This window comes from Gobio gobio (genome assembly GCF_949357685.1).
Source record: "Gobio gobio genome assembly, chromosome: 18".
Taxonomy (NCBI): Eukaryota; Metazoa; Chordata; class Actinopteri; order Cypriniformes; family Gobionidae; genus Gobio; species Gobio gobio.
Genome location: NC_137111.1, coordinates 29,384,508 through 29,405,596, shown reverse-complemented (window position 1 = coordinate 29,405,596; position 21,089 = coordinate 29,384,508). Strand labels below are relative to the sequence as shown.

General features: G+C 36.1%; 2 protein-coding genes across 4 annotated transcripts; both read left to right on the top strand.

Moving 5' to 3' along the window:
- Positions 1-2,038: 2,038 nt before the first annotated feature.
- Positions 2,039-10,960, top strand: slc17a5 (solute carrier family 17 member 5). Of its 2 annotated transcripts, XR_013818396.1 has the most exons (12): positions 2,075-2,214; positions 3,614-3,801; positions 4,203-4,436; positions 6,604-6,691; positions 6,780-6,866; positions 7,005-7,123; positions 7,229-7,390; positions 8,719-8,851; positions 8,994-9,141; positions 9,299-9,389; positions 9,705-10,252; positions 10,500-10,960. XR_013818396.1 is itself a non-coding variant. In XM_079842339.1 (11 exons), exons 1-11 carry the CDS (start codon positions 2,127-2,129, stop codon positions 9,834-9,836), a joined length of 1,470 nt encoding a protein of 489 aa, XP_079698465.1. In that variant the 5' UTR covers positions 2,039-2,126; the 3' UTR covers positions 9,837-10,960. The 2 variants fall into 2 exon arrangements, 1 of the variants encoding a protein (XP_079698465.1); XM_079842339.1 differs by having other exon boundaries at positions 2,039-2,214; positions 9,705-10,960.
- Positions 10,961-11,023: 63 nt separating this feature from the next.
- eef1a1a (eukaryotic translation elongation factor 1 alpha 1a) lies at positions 11,024-20,922 on the top strand. 2 transcript variants are annotated; one of them, XM_079842337.1, is made up of 8 exons: positions 11,024-11,288; positions 12,692-12,867; positions 12,950-13,129; positions 13,222-13,518; positions 14,183-14,333; positions 15,279-15,535; positions 15,617-15,851; positions 20,129-20,922. In XM_079842337.1, the coding sequence occupies exons 2-8, from the start codon at positions 12,724-12,726 to the stop codon at positions 20,251-20,253; spliced, it is 1,389 nt and encodes a 462-aa protein (XP_079698463.1). In that variant the 5' UTR covers positions 11,024-11,288; positions 12,692-12,723; the 3' UTR covers positions 20,254-20,922. The 2 variants fall into 2 exon arrangements, with proteins under 2 accessions (XP_079698463.1, XP_079698464.1); XM_079842338.1 differs by having other exon boundaries at positions 11,281-11,679.
- Positions 20,923-21,089: the final 167 nt, after the last annotated feature.

Below are 21,089 nucleotides of genomic sequence, written 5' to 3'. Positions count from 1 at the left end.
CCAGTTCCTTTCTGGGAATAGGTAAATAGTTTCCACGTATCAACATGAGGGTTTGCACTAACCACATTATTGATTCCAAGTAAATTGAAATCATTAGAAGTATTATCTGATTATCTTATTTCTCACTAAGTGAAGATCATGCATTGTGTGTGTGTGTCCGTGAGAGAGAGAGACTGAGGGGGAAAAAAAGGAGATAGAATGATTATGTATGTTACTGATATAGCGCTTTCAGTAATGGACATTATTTCAAAGCACCTTTGCAAAAAAATAAATAACTTTTTGTAACAAATTTAGACACTGCATGTATTGGCTGATTGACAGAAAATTTAACTTTGAAAACTTTTAAATTAAGAGCAACTATCCCTTTTAATACACAGTTACTCTAATGAAGATCTTAAAAGATAAATGAATCCTGCTGATTTTAACTAGATTTTGAATTTCCTTAAAAGCATGGACTGCTGTAATACTTTAGCTCCTCTTAGTGGATAAGTATTGCAATAATTTATAAAGACTAACTAGACCAACTTGCCTCCTAAGAACCAGGGGGGAAAGTTTTTTGAATTTAGTATTTTTCATGTTATTGCATTGTTTAGAGCATAAGAAACATTGAAAAATGATATTTTATTCATATGTTATGCTATGTCATTGTAAATGGACACCGGGTCTCAGTTGTTTAAAAAATAAAATGACATGAAATGACATGCCATGCATTGGCAAAAATTTTTTGTCATTCGCCAATCAATTTTAATCGAGCTTTGTTTAAAGATGATCAAAGATATAACGGAATGAATTGATATACCATTAATTTGCAATATGTGGGTAAAATGGCCATACATGGGTTTTCCCATTCAATGCAATGTATCTAATTTGCATATTAATGTGTTCTTGGAGCAACATTTAATAAAAAAAATATGTGTAATAATAATGGGAGTAATTGTTGGCAACAGTTTTATAATAATATCAAATATTTTATAGGAATATTGATATGTTATTTCTTTCCCTATTGAGTTGTTGTGTCTCCCAAAATGCCTGATAAACATGATTTAAGTCCCGGTGTCCTCTATTGAGGCCATGTATGAAATCCTTGCCCTGTTTTATATCAGAAAGTCATATTTTGATAAGAAACCCCATAACATTTTCCTGAGATGTTGATTTATAACAAACAATTTGAAAATTAGTCAGATTTAAATGATAACTACAAAACATATTTCCATAAGAGTGCTAAATTTGATCATTCAGTCATTTTTAAAGACCAAGGAGAAGTTGTCGTCCTGGTGAAACCTCAAAACAAATGGTAACTCTGAAAAGCCCTGAATGTGCTATTTACAGGACATCCAGACTTAAAACTGTGACGTATGGTATCAGAGAAATTCACTAAAATATAATGTCATCGTAACATTAACATCTTAACACTATTTCATCCTCTGTAAATAAGAAATCAAGTAGAACAACATCAATTTGTTATGGCTTTAATTTGTATACCCTAATTGATGTATAAATATATTATCTTCACGTTCTTATGTTCTTTTTCTGTCTTCTCTTATTTTTCCTTTTTTTTTTACCTTAATCTTTAACCATTTATTGTTCATTCTTTGTTCTCCTTTATATTCTGATGAAATTGAACATATTATTGACATATTTTCTGTACTGTATACAAATTTGTATATTATAAACACGTAATCTCTGAATCTTTTGCATTAAAAAAAATACATTCCCATAAGTTTCCAAAAAATAAATTATAATGTCATCTTACGACAAAGACAGTGGCACCCAGGAGAATAGAATAAGAACGAAATCTTTTTGTTGATGCATCTTTGAAAAAACAGTCTGTCATTGACTGAATAGTCACATTAAGAAATATTTAATTTTTATTTAATTTTTTTACTTTGTCTAGAGACAAACTATATATTTAAAAAAAATTATTCAACGTGTAATTCTTACACTTTGTTTACATTCTGGTCGAGAAATGCTGTTAGTTTTTTTTTTTTTCTGTAACGTTAGTAGGGTCTGGTGACCAAGGGACTTTTATTTTGGCATGTGTTTTTGCTGACGGTGAGACACGGGTTCCGCAGTCGTTGTTGTGTTTTTGTGCTTCTGGTCAAGCGGCAGGACAGCAGCCGCCGAAGATGATGGAGCATTCAGCATCAGACTCAGAAACTGAAGATCATGTTCAGCCTTTACTTGGCAGGAAAGACACCGGAGACGTTCAGAAAGGTAGAAAGATATAAACTATGCATGCCTTTTATGTATTTATGCAGATTTGATTACAACATAGAGATGGTAACGTTAACTTACCTGTTCCATAATAGGACTTTCAAAGTAATAGTATATATGTGAATGCAGTTATCGTTGTGCTTCATTGACAATGTACACCTTATTGTTAACTTGTAATTTGCTAGAACAACCCATGTCAAGAGATTCTTTATTTATATTTAGTGTCCATAACATGTCTCAGTCGTTCAATCATCCCAAAAGTGCAGACTTCACTTAACTCAGTCTACATAAATAATGCAAGAGCTTATCAGATGTGCTTTCAAAACAGCCAGTCACGTGAAAGAGGAAGTGTGTTAGGCATGCAGGTAACTTACTTAACTGCCCTTAAAATGTACCGCAGTATCTTGCTTCCGCATAATAATACCATACTATACTAGTAACTATAGTTACAACTGTAGAAATAACATGTTAATATGGCATGCCGTATATATGTCAAGCCGTTTTAACATTTAATCCTTAAAACGTACTAGTCTATTTTCATGCTAGTATTAATTTTTTAGATACTATAAGTCTATTACTTTAGGTATCAGTACTTCATTAGCTAACGTTACTAGTGCTAGGCTAATGCTTAAGTTATCCGCATTCTTTAGGTACTAGTACTTTTTTTTAAAGATACTAGTACTTATTCATTAGATACCAGTTCTTCTTATTAGATACTAGTACTTATTCCAATAGTGTCAAGTATTTAATTATAAAATTTGGATACTAGTAATTTTTTTTGTAACTTTTTAGACCAAAGATACCCTGAACTTAATAGGTACTAGTACTTTTTAAAATGCATAGTATGCTAATAGTACATTGAATATTAATAAACCAACAATATATATGTGTATATATTATATATACAAATAACGTCAATTTAAGAGACACATCCTTCTTATTGTGTTGCATTTTATTAAAATTATAAGGGCAACATAAACCTTTTTTTTATTATCAAAGGGTCATACTCATAATTATAAATTCACAAAGTGTAGCAATTTCTACACTTCAAATAGCTGAAAAAGTGAAAAATATTGAGTAGCCCTATTTCACGGAGAGAATGACTCTTATTTTGACATGCCTCATTCCCAGAAGCAGATAAATATTTTATTTTAAGGAATTATAAATATTCTCCAAAAAGGCACAATCTCATGTGCTGGTTGTTTGGGTAGGTATTGTGGCTGATCATGAATCAGAGTACACTGGTCGCAGAGTAGACTGGTTGCTGTATGTTTTTAGCTCACCACATTCAATTGTCGTTCACAACTAGGGTGCAAAAATACATACAGGCTTGGAACAGACATTTTTGGGAGAATCTTTTAACCACTATTTCACAATGTTTGTTTGTTTGTTCTTCCAGCTCCTGCTTGCTGCTCCTCACGTTACGGGTTGGCCTTTTTGTCCTGTTATGGCTTCTTTGTGGCATATGCCCTCAGGGTGAACCTCAGTGTGGCAATGGTGGACATGCTAAAAAACCATTCCAGTGCCAATACCAGTTCCTCCGTCTGTCCTCATCACAGCAGCCCTGTACCCAAACACAATCACACCGTAAGGGCCTCTACTTTATGGTGTCACATATTAAAAATGCAAACGGTCTTTGTTTTATTATATGATTGGAAAAAACATAAGCATACTAATTGTAAATTTATATTTAAAATATTTTACACAAAATATATTTAATGTGTAAATTATAAAATATATATTTTAAAGAAGTATATGAATTTCCATATAAACAATCATAGAAATTATTTTTAAAATATAAATATTTCAAATTAAATAAATATATATTTTTTACAAGCACTAATTTACCTAAAAATACTAAACTCTCTTTTTAAATTACATGAAAAGTAAGAGACACAATAGACCATAATAGTGCACATTTTTAAGAATTTAAGCCCATTCATGAGATTTTAGAAGTGTTAATCATATTCAGTTCAATATCTCAACAGGCCAGTGTGTATGACTGGGATGCAGAGACTCAGGGCTGGATCCTGGGCTCTTTTTTCTATGGATATATACTTACTCAGATACCAGGTGGCTACTTGGCACGCAAGTATGGTGCCAAGTGGCTCTTGGGTATTGGCATCCTTTGCACTGTGATCTTCACCCTGGTGACTCCAGTAGCCGCTGATCTGGGAGCTGGTTACCTCATTGCTGTCAGGGTGTTGGAAGGTATTGGGGAGGTAACCTCAAAACTCATCACCTGAAATATGGTTCCTTTTATATATATATACAGGTGCTTGTCATATAATTAGAATATCATCAAAAAGTTGATTTATTTCACTAATTCCATTCAAAAAGTAAAACTTGTATATTATATTCATTCATTACACACAGACTGATATATTTCAAATGTTTATTTCTTTTAATTTTGTTGATTATAACTGACAACTAAGGAAAATCCCAAAATCAGTATCTCAGAAAATTAGAATATTGTGAAAAGGTTCAATATTGAAGACACCTGGTGGCACACTCTAATCAGCTAATTAACTCAAAATACCTGCAAAGGCCTTTAAATGGTCTCTCAGTCTAGTTCTGTAGGCTACACAATCATGGGGAAGACTGCTGACTTGACAGTTGTCCAAAAGACGACCATTGACACCTTGCACAAGGAGGGCAATACACAAATGGTCATTGCAAAAGAGCTCTGGGTCCAAGCACATTCATAGAGAGGCGAAGGGAAGGAAAAGATGTGGTAGAAAAAAGTGTACAAGCAATAGGGATAACCGCACCCTGAAGAGGATTGTGAAACAAAACCCATTCTAAAATGTGGGGGAGATTCACAAAGAGTGGACTGCAGCTGGAGTCAGAGCTTCAAGAACCACTACGCACAGACGTATGCAAGACATGGGTTTCAGCTGTCGCATTCCTTGTGTCAAGCCACTCTTGAACAACAGACAGCGTCAGAAGCATTTTGCCTGGGCTAAAGACAAAAAGAACTGGACTGCTGCTGAGTGGTCCAAAGTTATGTTCTCTGATGAAAGTAAATTTTGCATTTCCTTTGGAAATCAGGGTCCCAGAATCTGGAGGAAGAGAGGAGAGGAACATAATCCACGTTGCTTGAGGTCCAGTGTAAAGTTTCCACAGTCAGTGATGGTTTGGGGTGCCATGTCATCTGCTGGTGTTGGTCCACTGTGTTTTCTGAGGTCCAAGGTCAACGCAGCCGTATACCAGGAAGTTTTAGAGCACTTCATGCTTCCTGCTGCTGACCAACTTTATGGAGATGCAGATTTCATTTTCCAACTGGACTTGGCATCTGCACACAGTGCCAAAGCAACCAGTACCTGGTTTAAGGACAATGGTATCCCTGTTCTTAATTGGCCAGCAAACTCGCCTGACCTTAACCCCATAGAAAATCTATGCGGTATTGTGAAGAGGAAGATGTGATATGCCAGACCCAACAATGCAGAAGAGCTGAAGGCCACTATCAGAGCAACCTGGGCTCTCATAACACCTGAGCAGTGCCACAGACTGATCGACTCCATGCCACGCCGCATTGCTGCAGTAATTCAGGCAAAAGGAGCCCCAACTAAGTATTGAGTCCTGTACATGCTCATACTTTTCATGTTCATACTTTTCAGTTGGCCAAGATTTCTGAAAATCCTTTCTTTGTATTGGTCTTAAGTAATATTCTAATTTAATTTACTGAGAATGAATTTGGGATTTTCCTTAGTTGTCAGTTATAATCATCAAAATTAAAAGAAATAAACATTTGAAATCTATCATTCTGTGTTTAATGAATGAATATAATATACAAGTTTCACTTTTTGATGATATTCTAATTATATGACCAGCACCTGTATTTATTTATTTATTTTTTCATTTATGTTTTTAGAAGAAGTCTCTTATGCTCACCAATGCTGCATTTATTTTATTAAAAACAAAAAACAGTAATATTGTAAAATATTATTCAAATGTAAAATAACTGTTTGAATATATTTTAAAATGTAGAATGTGCAAATGTAGCAAAGTTGAATTTTCAGCATCCATAGAAATTTCAGGATACTTTGATGAATAAAAAGTTCAAAAGAACAGCATTTATTTTAAATAGAATCTTTTGTAACATTATAAATGTCTTTACTCTCACTTTTGATCAATTAATGCATCCTTTGATGAATAAATGTATTAATTTCTTTGTTCTTTCCCTCCCAAAAAATCTTACTGACTCAACTTTTGAACGGTAGTACAATGTTGCAAAAGCTTGTCATTTCAAAAAGCTTTCCATTTCATGTTCTTTTGAACTTTTAATGAAAACATTAAACATTTTACAGATCAAAAACTTTTGAACAGCAATGCCTTATTTAATTTGGAAAATAAAAGTTTAAAAGAAAGTTATTTTTGGGCTTCTAGGGAGTGTCATTTCCTGCTATGCATGCAATGTGGGCGTCATGGGCACCACCTATGGAGAGAAGTCGACTGCTCACTATCTCTTACACAGGTGCACTGAAATACATATGGTTTTATTTGTAATGATCTCCTCAAGTTTTTGCTAGTTTGTTCAATAATTTTTTTCTTTTCTTTTAAAGGTGCTCAGCTGGGGACCGTAGTGGCTCTCCCTCTTTCTGGTCAGATATGTTTTTACCTAGACTGGACATACGTCTTTTATATATTTGGTACGTTTTTATTATACTACACATTTAAAAGTGCACAAGCAGCATGAAATGTAATGCTAAAGATGCTATCACAGGCTTGTCTCTGAGTACATTCTTAATGTACGCTTCATCTGATTTGTATTTCTCTACGAATCATAGGAGCTGTTGGACTTCTTTGGTTTGTCCTCTGGGCTTGCTTAGTCAGTAACACTCCCAGCTCACACAAAAGGATAACAGAGGCTGAGAAGACATACATAATGGCATCTTTAAAAAATGAAGTAGGCAGTGATATCCTACAGTGCTTTATGTTGGCATCTTTTTTTCTACAACCAGTTCATTTTTAATTGACTGTATGTTTTATAATGTGTCATTTCCTGCTGCAGCTGTCCCCAACCACAGATTACATCCCATGGAAACAAATCCTGAAGTCGTTGCCATTATGGGCCATAGTTGTGGCACACTTCTCCTACAACTGGACATTTTACACTCTACTGACTCTCTTACCCACCTACATGAATGATATTCTTGGGTTCAGCATCCAGCAGGTGAGTGCAAAGCCTTTTCCTTTTCTGATTTTTATTTATTTACTTTTACTTATCTTCATCTTCCAAAATAATTTTTTTTTAATGTTGGAGTTGGTAACTTTACCAATATTTCAAAATATTTTTGAAAGCTGTCCCATGCTCACCCAGGCTGCATTTATTTGATTTAAAATACAGCTAAACAGTAATATTATGAAAATTAAAATAACTTTTTGTTATATTTTTTATAACTGTTTTTTATATTTTAATATATTTTAAAATGTAATTTCTTTCTTTCATGGCAAAGCTGGATTTATAGCAGCCATTACACCATTCTTCAGTGTCACATGATCCTTCAGAGAACATTCTATGTTGATTCTTTTTTTTGTTGCGGAAACCATGATACATTCAGATTTCTTGTATAAATTAAGTTTAAAAGAACAACATTTATTTGAAATAGAAATATTTTGCAACATTATAAATGTCTTCAATGTCTCTTTTGAGCATTTTAATGCATTATTGCTGGAAAAAGTATTCATTTCTTTAACCCTCAACTGTAACCGTCCTGCTAGTCGCTCTTCTTTTTTTTTGTGGCTTTTTATCACTTTTTTTTAATTTATTTATTTACAAATTTTTAGATTTTTACAAATAATCATAAATTAGATATAATTCGAAAGCTTACAAGCTCAAAATCTATTCTGTGAAAACCATTAAAACGTTAAAATTTAAATTGGACATTGCGTTACCATGGAAACAGTACTTTAAATTCTTTTAGCAGGCTCCTTCTCTAGTGAACGGTGTCAAATTTCATATTACAACATTTTATTTGAACTACTTTATAATCAAAACCTTTTCTAATCTCAACAAAACACATATCGCTGGAAAGGTCTCAAGGTTCCATATTTGACTTATTTTGTGATAGAAGTGATATTTGGTCAGAAATGTATTCATTTGTTACAAGAGATTGTACAAAATCTCATAGGAACTTCATTTGTTGTGATATCGACTATTAAATTGATCAAATTTGGAACACAACTTGGTTAGATATATGGCTTTAATTTTAGAGTAAAAATTTAGTCAAATATATATTTTATATAAAACACAAAATGTTTAGTACAGTACATTTGATTTACAGTAAACTTAAACTTCCATAACTTCACTTCACTAATAATCTGCTGAGTATCTTTTTTAAAACAAGACCAAAAATAGGTCGATATTCCAAAACAACTATTTAAGTTTGGGAAGTGCATTTTCAGGTCTATTCTCAAAAAGGTGGGTGACAGTTAAGGGGTTCAAAAACACACATACTGACCCCAAACTTTATTTTCCCCCAAACTAACTGTTATTCTCAGAATGGAATGATCTCGGCACTGCCCTACCTTGGTTGTTGGTTGCTGGCTTTGCTGGGTGGACAGCTGGCAGACTTCCTGAGAGAGAAATGTTTTATCCGCACTGTAATTGTGCGCAAGGTTTTCACCATAGTCGGTAAGGCATTCATAGACCCTTTACACTTTGTGTTAAGCTGAACAGTGCACATTTGCAGAAATGTTGATGGGATAATTGAACTGGTGCTGTGAAGTTTGTCAATGCTTTTAATAAATCAGTGTGTCTGTTTTAATGTGTCCAGGAATGGTGGGACCAGCCGTCTTCCTGGTGGCTGCTGGCTACACTGGCTGTAACTACATCTTGGCTATTGCCTTCCTTACCATCTCTTCCGCTCTAGGGGGCATTTCAGCTTCTGGATTTAACATCAACCATTTGGATATTGCTCCATCGTAAGACAAGGCTTTTTGTTGGCATTCATATAAGTTTTATGGTTTAGGTGATCTGTACATGCATGGAATCCATATCATGTTAACTATGTTTACAACATTGTATAAAGTGACCCTGCACTTTCTGATATAATATCAAAGGGTTTCTTTTTCTTTACAGCTATGCTGGGATATTGCTTGGGATCACAAACACATTTGCCACTATACCTGGAATGGTGGGCCCTGTAATAGCAAGCTCTTTGACCAAATCTGTAAGTTACAGTTTCTTGCTATTGGTTTTTTATTTTTATGTTAAGACTGTATTATGTTGTGAATTGTGCTGCATAAACTAGGAAAGTTTCTGTAAGAGAGGGCTTTTTTAAATGTACTATGAGTGTCGGTGATAGGGTGGTCCTATGTTCATTATGTAAGAATTCTTAACATAATTCAGAACATTTATAACATAAAATGCTTCATTTCAAGAGAAATTCATTTGTCATGTACTTTACACCAGTGTCCAGCTTCTATTTAACGATTATTTTGTGACAATGGAGTAACAAATGCCTAAATATTTTGTTTTAATCTAGAAAACCATTCCAGAGTGGCAAACTGTCTTCTACATCTCTGCAGCGATCAATATATTTGGAGCCATTTTCTTCACAATATTTGGCAAAGGCACAGTCCAGCCTTGGGCTGTCCAGAGAATAAACATCCAATGAAACATATCTACTATTAGCCATTTCCAAAAGGTCAAAGGGATGTACCTATTGTAAATTCCATAGAGATCCTATAGGTAATTGCATATGGTTTGCAAACTAATGAATATTGCACAGTCCAATGTTGCTGTTTTTTCGAACACACCAACACCTGATAATTTTATTGCTAATATCTGTATTTGTTATACGCGTCAGTAGTTTTTAAGATATTTAGATTCTTTTTACATCCCAAATAAAGGATTGATGAATCAAAAAGGTAAAGGGAAGAATACATGTGTATCTTTATAGTACATCCAGAAGGATAAAAATGTTTAATCACACTACCAGTGTAGTCTGATTCCTGAACAAAACACTCATGAGTTGAAAATGTTTAGTGAATCAAACCCCTGTATGAATTAGTCAGCGGAGTACTTAAAGGAGTAGTTGAGTAGTTCACAAAAAAAAATGAAAATTTTGTAATTTACTCTCCCTCAAACCTGTATGAATTTCTTTCTTCTGCTAAACACAAAAGAAGATATTTTGAAGAATGTCTGTAACCAAACAGTTGATGGACACCATTGACTTCCAAAGTATTTTTCCCCTACTATGGAAGTCAGTGGGGTCCATCAACTGTTTATTTCCCCATATTCTTCAAAATATTTTTTTTTTGTCTTCAGCAGAAGAAAGAAATTCATATAAGTTTGGAACAACTTGAGGAACTATTCCTTTAATGCTTGTGAGACCCATTGTAGTTGTTCTTGCCACACTTGTAAGAACTAAATTAATTTACATCTGTTCTGTTGAAAACTGAAAAAAATGTTTGGCAACAGACCGCTGAATGCAGTAAATGCAATAAGAATGGCATTTTTGCTCAAATACATAAAAACAATGGTTTCCGAATGGGAATCTTTTACACAATATGCCTTATTGTAAGCCATATGATTAGCACAATATGCCTTAACCATGCTCAAGCAACAGGTCGACAAGGGAGAATTAATTCATGTTTTTTTGTACAGTTGTAACTGAATTGTTTACATTTTTTTCTTTCTGTTTTGTGCTATCGTTAAAACAAAATGACCAATAAAACCCGTTGTATAATCTGTCAACTGTCAAGATGTGTACATTTAATAAAATTATTGTACTCGTTTATTTTGTTGATGTACATGTATTCATTGTCAGGAATGTAAGTTCTATTTCGCTGCGTCACCCATCTCAGCAGTTTGTCTGCACCTGACGCCTTTAAAGCCAATGCGTCCGCAGAACAGACTCTTATTAACCCTTTTTCTTTCCCGTCCGTCAATTCTAAATGATTGTTTCTTTACAATAGCAGTCTGACCTCAAGCATCCTCTGTGACCGGTCAATGTTGCCCTCGTCTGCGCATGCACAGTCGCTTGCGTCGGGTCTGTATAACAAGATCAGACGCGCCGCTCAGCCTCTTCTTCAGCACCGTTCCAGTGTCTCGAACGCACGCGCAGGTACAGTACCGCTCATTCACACGCATCTTTATCTGCGGATTTAAAAACCAACCAATCAAACGTGTCCGTGATTATATAATATTATATCTTCTTGCTATTTATATTTTCAAATAATTGCCTTTTGTCATAGATCTTATTGATGCTTGCATTCGACATTGCGCTAGATACAGGCTGGGAATGGGAGAACATGGCGGCAGCTGCAGAGGAAGGGATTGCACTATTAAATCCCCTAGACATCTAAATGATCTCTTCGCCTGCTGTTCGTTGACGACTAAAATTGCAATGTTTCTGAGCAAATTAACACCAAAACAAACAACTTTCTGAAGCCATATTGGGCTGGTTCGATTGTCAGGAATAATTGAAAGTCCTTTTTAAAGAATGCGTCTCTTAGGTAACCTCAACAAGAATAGCTCTTCTGTTAACCTCTCAAGTTAAGCTGGGAATTAGCTTCCTTACACTAATGTCAGTCCAGCCTTTGCCTTTAAGGAACCTCTTGGAATTCTGTTCCTGACAAAATACTTATCAGCTCATTTGAAATGATGCTGATGCAATAATCTTACATGCTGAGTTCATGGTGCAGCTTAACCTTAATGCACCACCTTAGAATTGAAAATGAATTCTAGCTTAAACAGCTGCTCCAATATTTTCTTTTTCTTTTAACAATATCGGATACATGAGTGGCTCACAAATGGCTGCCAGTGTTTTAAATCGGTAGCCGAATCTTTACAAAATGGAGGTCTGCAGGACGAAGATGTACCAGGCATGAAGAAAAGCATGCCCAGTCTGTTAAAGCAGTTGCTAGTTACTTGGCAGAGCTAGAAGCCTAAATAGTCTGAAATGATTAACTTTCTGCTGATCTGGAGGTTGAAAAAAAGAGATCACTTAGTGAATAGCGTATTTGTTAATCAAATATCTTTGTCTGCATTTCTTTGTGTCCATTGAGTGAAATTCAAATAAGACATTTGAATTTATGGTATTTGAGTAGGTAATTCTAAGATAATTACATGCAGCCGAAAAAAGTATGTTGGACGTCCCGTGTGGTTTTTTGAAGAATGTGCAGGTTGGTCTTTTCCATGAGGATTTTGCATTGAGCCTTTTCATCTTCAGTCCCTTTTTATTGACATTCAGTGGAACAGAATGACATTCTTAAAACTTCTTTTATATTCCATAGACGCAAGTTTGGGACGACATTGGACAAATAATTTATCGAATTTTCATTTTGAGGTGTACTATAGTATACTGTATTGTCAGATCTACTGAGAAACAGTGCATGTATTTGAATGGGCACTTCTTTAGTCCTTGGAATTAGTGGGTTTTAAATAGGATAAAAGGCATCATGTGTCTAACTTAGTTTATGTCTATTATAGAATTTGCACAGTAACTGTTTCTTGGTGTCTTTACAGATACATTGGCACTTTAAATAAAGCAATCAGCCATGGGAAAGGAGAAGCTCCACATCAATATTGTGGTTATTGGCCATGTGGACTCTGGAAAGTCCACTACAACTGGCCACCTTATCTACAAGTGTGGTGGGATTGACAAGCGAACGATTGAGAAGTTTGAGAAAGAGGCTGCTGAGGTAAGAGGTATTGGAGACGTTTTAACTAATTAAAACAATTTGATCTGATATATAATGGTATGTTTATGTACATCACACCTAGATGGGAAAGGGCTCTTTTAAGTATGCCTGGGTGCTGGACAAGCTTAAAGCAGAAAGAGAGAGAGGAATCACCATTGACATCTCCCTGTGGAAGTTTGAGACCAGCAAATACTACGTCACCATCATTGATGCTCCAGGACACAGGGACTTCATCAAAAACATGATCACTGGAACCTCACAGGTTAGGAGCTTAACCGGCGCACAAATGTATTTTAGTAACTTCTATTTATTAATATTCCAAAAATAATCCCTAACATGTTTTCTGACCCTCAGGCAGACTGCGCCGTGCTGATTGTGGCGGCAGGTGTCGGGGAGTTTGAGGCTGGCATCTCGAAGAACGGTCAGACCAGAGAGCACGCTCTTCTGGCCTACACATTGGGTGTGAAGCAGCTGATTGTGGGTGTCAACAAGATGGATTCCACTGAACCCAGTTACAGCCAGAAGCGCTATGAGGAAATTGTGAAAGAAGTTAGCACCTACATCAAGAAGATTGGCTATAATCCTGACACAGTGGCATTCGTGCCCATCTCTGGCTGGAATGGAGATAACATGCTTGAGGCCAGTCCCAATGTAAGTATGACAGGGGAAATAAAGTCTCGTTTCCATTAAGGATGCACAATTAATCTGTATAAAACAGATAACGTATTTTTCATGTTTCGAAGACGGAGTAGTTCGGTTTTCAGTAAATGCTGCTCCACACAAATTCATCTGACTGAGTCGCTAATACCGTGCAACATATGCCAACCATCTTCCAAAACATGCAATGAGAAGTGCTTATAAACCATCTGTTGCCAAAAGAGAAGCTTTAAAGGGCTCCCTGTGGTTTTTCCACCGATATAAAAGCTTGATGGTTTAACATTAAAAAAAAATTAAGAAAGCCATAAATGAAATTAATGAGATATTACAATAGTGATTCTTATTTTGTTTAATATTTTTTATTTAGTAATAATAATAATAATAATACAAATAATACAATTATTTATTTTTACTTAATCATTAATATAATAAAAATATTATTATAGCCATATTGATGTCCAAATTATGCAGCCTTATAAAGCACAGCAAAAGCTTAACAAAAAAAATTCTAAATTGTAACAGCAATCAGAAAAATTGCACTTAGCCCCCCCCCAAAATGTCAGTTTGGAGTTTTATGAATTTCTTCAGTGACTATAAATCATCCCAAAAGATTGGTTCCCATTAGTGTCTTCATTAGGTTTCTACGAATTTGCTTTAGATGACTTGGTTCAAAGGTTGGAAAATTACCCGGAAAGAGGGAAATGCATCTGGGACCACCCTATTGGAGGCTCTGGATGCCATTCAGCCTCCATCACGCCCAACTGACAAACCCCTCCGCCTGCCTCTTCAGGACGTCTACAAGATTGGAGGTTCGCATTCCTGCAAGCAAACTATATTGCAGATAGTCTACAAATAAATGAAATACATCTGATCTGGTATCATCTTTTAACCTTAAAACATAAAGGCAATAAGGAATTATTCTGATAACATAAACAGTGTTGGGGAAAGTTACTTTGAAAAGTAATGCATTACAATGCTGCGTTACTCCCTTAAAAAGTAACTAATTGAGTTACTTGGTGACTTTTTAAGAAAAGTAATGCGTTACGTTACTTTTGCGTTACTTTTTCTCACCTGGGCTGGGCTTGTTTTTGTTTTGTTTTATAACAAAAAAGTTATATTTTTGTGCATCGGTAAAGACCTCTTCATACCAAAATTGAAAAAATACGCCTCAGGCTGAAGTAAAAATGCAAATTCACGCATGAACAGTAGAGGGCGCAGCTCAGCTGTGCTGCCATTCTGGATAATGGTAGAAAAGGACGCAGGAGAAAAAAGTTTTACCAATAAAAACAAAAAATCTAGTAATTTTCATCATCAAAGGTCAGCAGCAAAACATTGTTAAATTAAATATAAAGATAGATTAAATGCATAAAAATAGTTGTTTTAAAATTGGAGGTTTGCATAGTATTCTGATTTTGCATTTGACTGATTTTATTCATTTTGAAGAGTACAGAATCTTTATTGTGCAAGTGAGATAAATAAATGTTCTCATTTAGTCTAGAACTACAATAACCATCATGTTTACACACAACGCCTCTGCACTTATTTTTCTCAACATGGGGGCAGGAGAGCTGTCAGTCAAATTAATGTGAAAAAGTAACTCAGATATTTTGTTGTAAATTTGAAAAGTAATGCGTTACTTTACTAGTTACTTGGAAAAAGTAATATTATTACGTAACTGCAAGTTATGCAAGTAATGCGTTACCCCCAACACTGAACATAAAGCAGAGCTGAATGATAAGCAATGTTTTCGCTAGGTATTGGAACCGTCCCTGTGGGCCGTGTGGAGACTGGCGTTTTGAAGCCAGGTATGGTGGTGACCTTTGCGCCTGTGAACGTGACAACTGAAGTCAAGTCTGTGGAGATGCATCACGAGGCTCTCTCGGAGGCCTTTCCCGGGGACAACGTTGGCTTTAATGTTAAGAACGTCTCCGTCAAGGACATCCGTCGTGGGAATGTCGCTGGAGACAGCAAAAACGACCCACCCCAGGAGGCCGCCAGCTTCACTGCTCAAGTAAGCTTGATTAACTTCTGTTTCCTTTACTCACTTCAACAAGCCTGAGTAGCCATTTCAAGCTTCATTCTTTCCCATCAGGTGATCATCTTGAATCACCCAGGCCAGATCAGCGCTGGCTATGCCCCTGTGCTGGATTGCCACACTGCGCACATCGCCTGTAAGTTTGCAGAGCTGAAGGAGAAGATCGATCGTCGTTCTGGAAAGAAGCTTGAGGACAACCCCAAGAGCCTCAAGTCAGGAGATGCGGCCATTGTTGATATGGTCCCTGGGAAGCCCATGTGTGTGGAGAGCTTTTCAGAGTATCCTCCTCTGGGTAAGTACTATCCCAACAGTCCAATCCAAGAGCGAAATTCTTCATTGTTCATTATTCCTTTATTTGTATTCATTTAAAGGCACAATATGTCACTTTTCGCCACTAGAGGTCACTTATACAAAACTAAGTCATAGCTTGATGATACCTTGATTTCACGGAATCATGGGAGTTGTTGTCTTCGCCTCTACAGCCGGTGGAAAAGAATCCAATTGAACTTGGGCTGAAATCATATTCATGGATGAGCTAATGTATGAAAGATTTATAAACATTACTATAGTATGAAGCAGTATTAGAGGGGAACGAGGCCACTGGAGCGATTGCCAATGAGAGACAAGCGTGGCACACGGCTTGAATGCAGTGGAGCTTTGTATTGTAACAGACGACCGCTTCCACTTCTTCTGGTCATGCGTTTGTGGGGTAACGCATCGCTGTTTTATCATATTAGATACATTTAAGTGTGTGGAAAGTTATGTTTTAATGCTACTCTGTGCATTCGCTCGGTGGCTACTTTGAGACACTTGTTGCACACTGTAGTAAGCTAGATCGATATTAGGCATGGTAAAACATGGTACACACGGAAAATCATGAAAGCGAGATTTAAACAATAAGACTAACTGTGTTGAGCTATATAACAATGATTCGTTTTCTGTCGATGAATGTATCCAAACAGTTGATCACCTGTCTAATAAAACATAATATATTACAGCGTCTCTGTTGTTTCCATGTTTTCTACAAAATAAAACCAGAATTTGAGGGTAACGCGCATATGATGTCATTGATTGACGATGCATGGACACAGTCCGTGTCCTGGTTAAAAATGCTTATTTCTCTGGACACATTGCTCATTTCTCTGGATTTCTCTTTAAACATTCTTGGAAACATTTGGGATAATGTAAATACATAAGTCAACAAAACATTTAATCCAAAAATCTTACATATTGTGCCTTTAAGGTAACTGAGGTTAAATTTATTATGGTTTTTCTTGATATTTTGTAATTCCTCTTTTATGGATATCTGAAATCCATGCCGAATAACTAAGATTAAGAAACATTGTATTACTGATTTAATGATTATAGGTTGATGACTGATCATTGCTTGACTAACATTTTTGAAATGTTAAAGGGATAGAAAATGAAATTCTGTCATTTACTTCCAAACCAGTATGAATATTGTTATTCTGCAAAAAAACTAAGATATTCTAAATCAAGGTCCCAGTGTTTTTTGTCCATAGTCATTTTGGACTCTAATGACTTTGATTATATTGACAAAAACAGTTTTCATTTTTTGGTGGTTAAATTGAGGAAGAGATTTCTTCCATATTGTGACACGTTCAAATAACAGTTGAAAAAGAAAAAAAGGTAAGGTGGGACTTGGTTCTATCCTTTGGTTGTAGATTGGATGGAGGCCGATCTGGGGCCATATGTATAAAGCCGCTCGGAGTAAAATTTATTTTACAATGCAACAAAAAAACATTCATATAAAAACAGAAGCTTACATGAACAAGCATACACTGACTAGTGACTCTAACATCCTTAGTTTTTAATATTGCATTGTTTCTTGTATTTGCATGTGTTCATAATTTCCTTGAAATACAGTGGACTGTAGTCCTTAGTTCGCAACACTTAAGTGACTTTGCTCAAAGTTGCTTTTAGCTTCTTTACAAATAGCTCCTATTCTTAAACAAGTCCTACTTTTTAGAATTTGTTGACACATAAAGGAATACGCCGACTTTTTGGGATAGATAAGTCCATACATACCACTCATCTCCGTGCGTACCATAACTCTGTCTGACACAACCGCCGCTAGCCTAGCATAGCTCAATTTTGGCCGTTATTTTGTCATTTATTGAGCAGTAGGCTAGATAGAGCCGTTTACCTCCAGTCTTTGTGCTGTAAGACTGCTAAATTCGTTCCAACGACAGTAACGATAGCGATTTGAAAGCTGGGTAGAATGGATTATTTCTAATATTCTTTATCTGACTCCATTTAATCATAATCTCGAATTTAGGATAGAATGCCAACTGGTTGTTTGGTCATTTATATTTAATAGTTAATCACACGTTTAATCATTCTGTTTAACCTTTTGTTGCAATTATACTGCTCCGTACTAGAGATAGTTTATAATTACAGAGTAATTCAGAATAGATAAATAATCTAACAATTTATTAAAAGTCAGGTAAATGTATAAATGTTTACATAATCAATTCAAAGATATTCCATACATAATATCAAATACTCTGTAACAAAGAATAAGATATTGATACCTGACTTCTGAATATTACATAACGCAGGACGTCTAGAAGACGTCCCACGTTATGGGCTCACTTCATTACAGTGTCCAGCCCCGATCTTTCTGCTACATCGCTTTTAGTAGGTCAGACCAGCCAGAAACCTCTTTCAAATGGAAACATGATAAAGGGAATTTAAATTGAATCGCTCTCCCATTTGTTTGGATTGAAATAAGAGACCAAATGGCTCCAAAAGCCACACCCATCATAATATGCAAAATATCTCTAAGCTCTAAAAACTCTTATCATCTTCTTGTATACTTCTGTGGGGATGAGATTTTTGTACCAGTCGCACTGAGACATTTCAAACAATATCAAACACATAATACTGTATAGTGAGAATTGCCATTTAAATCAAATAGATGTTGGGTATGTTTCAGGTGATCTCAGCATGAGGGGGAAGTAGGATGGGGGGGAAGATTCAGATGAAGGAAATACATGTAAATTAGTATCAGTATGTAAATTCTCAATTGATTCACTCAGTGTGACGTCGTCTGCAAAAAGTGTCCTTTGCCCTCCACCAGACAATCTGGTCTTGCTTTTTACAGTCTTTCGGTGGGTGCGTGAGAATGGTATGTATGGACTTACCTAACTCTGGGGGATACGGTGAATAACCTAAAGTCCCAAAAAGTCGGCGTGTTCCTTTAAGGTGATGATACACAGGCAACTTTTTTAAGCAATGTTGGCGAGTGATGTTGCTTGGGCACTTTCCCATTGAGAGTGGGCAACACATTTCTATCTGGATACTTTAGATCGGCCGTGGGCCCTGTGTCCCACTTGGTTACCTGCTGATGGTAACATTGCTCAAAGTTGCCCCGTGTCATCACCTTTAAAGGGTTAGTTAACCCAAAAATGAAAATTCTGTCATTAATTACTTACCCTCATGTCGTTCGACACCCGTAAGACCTCCGTTCATCTTCGGAACAGAAATGAAGATATTTTAGTTGAAATGTGATGGCTCTGAAAGGCCTCCATTGGCACAATGGCACTTTACACTCTCAAGACCCTTAAAAGGTACTAAAGACGTCGTTACAAAGTCCATCTCACTACAGTGGTTCTAAAATAACTTTATGAATCAGCGATAATAGTTTTTGTGCGCAAAAAAACCCTAAATAACGACTAACATAGTGATGATGATTTCAAAACAAGGCATCATGAAGCTTCGAAGCGTTATGAATCAGCGAGTCGATTCAGCGGTTTGAATCGCCAAATGTCAGCATTTTGGCGGTTTGACACGCGATCCGAATCATGAATCGGCTCGCTGATTCATAACGCTTCGAAGCTTCATGATGCCTTGTTTTGAAATTGTCATCACTATGTAAGTCGTTATTTGTTTTTTTTGCGCACAAAAACTATTATCGCCGATTCATAAAGTTATTTTAGAACCACTGTAGTGAGATGGACTTTGTAACGACGTCTTTAGTACCTTTTAAGGGTCTTGAGAGTGTAAAGTGCCATTGTGCCAATGTAGGCCTTTCAGAGCCATCAGATTTCAACTAAAATATCTTCATATCTGTTCCGAAGATGAACGGAGATCTTACGGGTGTCGAACGACATGAGGGTAAGTAATTCATAACAGAATTTTCATTATTGGGTGAACTAACCCTTTAAGTCAAAGCTATATTCTAAATAAGCAAGCATTTTTTAAAAGTTTTATACATCCGGCCCTTGAATGCGAGTTTGCAGTCAATTGTAAGAAAGAGGTGGCGTTTAAGAGGACTAGGCTAAATGATTGGAGAAATGTGGTATACATCACCAGAAGTTTGAGTTGACATGTTTTGTTTTTAAAAAAATGGTAAAATTAAATGTATGCATGACTGAATTGCTCACAATAAAATACCTTAATGAAATAGATGAGGTGAATTTTCCTTGCACTCGACACAGTGATGGCATAATTCATCCGAGCGACTTCTATCTGTTATAGGATGATAGGGGTAATAAATGAACACAGATGACCTGCTTGGATCAAAACCATCCTTTTGGTTTGCAGGTCGTTTCGCTGTGCGTGACATGCGTCAGACAGTTGCAGTGGGAGTGATTAAAGGAGTGGAGAAGAAGACCGCGACCAGCGGAAAGATCACCAAATCCGCTCAGAAAGCCCAGAAGGTCAAATGAATGTTGTGTTTGACTGCCAACTCCAGAGACACATATGGAAAAGCAGAGGTCATCCAGCTCTTCTATCCTATTGGCTGCTTAGGTTCCATAGTTAGAGACTGCTTAATATTTCCAATGCATCGCAAAAGTATCAGAAGGAAAAAAATCTTAACCAATGCATTCCTTTAGATAACTTTAATTTGTATGTTGACTCGTAAGTCCAAAATCCACACCATTATTTGTGTTTTGATAGTTGTGCTCTTCTCTTCGATGACGGCTGTTGAACCCATATGTGATTTTTAAAATCGTAAGAGGTCTGACCTCTCCTGCTCTGGAGTGCAGTTTTAGCCTGGTTCTCACAATGTTGTCTTTGCTTGTTTTAGTGCTTGTTTGCAAAATACCATGTGTTCAGTATCCACTGGTGGTGAGCTACTTAAACAACACTATTTAGTAGACTTTGAGAACCTGTATGTTTAGCTTTGCAGAACAATGAAAATCTAAAACGAAGCTCTTAATTAGCCCGTGTCTGGGCTCATGCAATCTTTGGTGCACTGACAGCTTTATGTTTAGCACTTTGACTGGCGTAGGCTAACCCTGCACAAGCACTTATTGACTTTAATTGGCATTAGCTACTGCACCTTATCATAAAAATAAAAGCTTTCATGTCATATTAAAGATGTCTCAACCATGATGATGGTGTTTGTGCTCATTTCACTCTCGAACAGGACACAACCTAAGAGCTATATAGGAGTGTGTTTGATCATTTACCTTTGTGTTTAGACATTTCCAGTAGGCTATGTATGGTTTAGACTCTAAATATATAGTTATGACAAAGTCCATAGTCCATACAATAAACT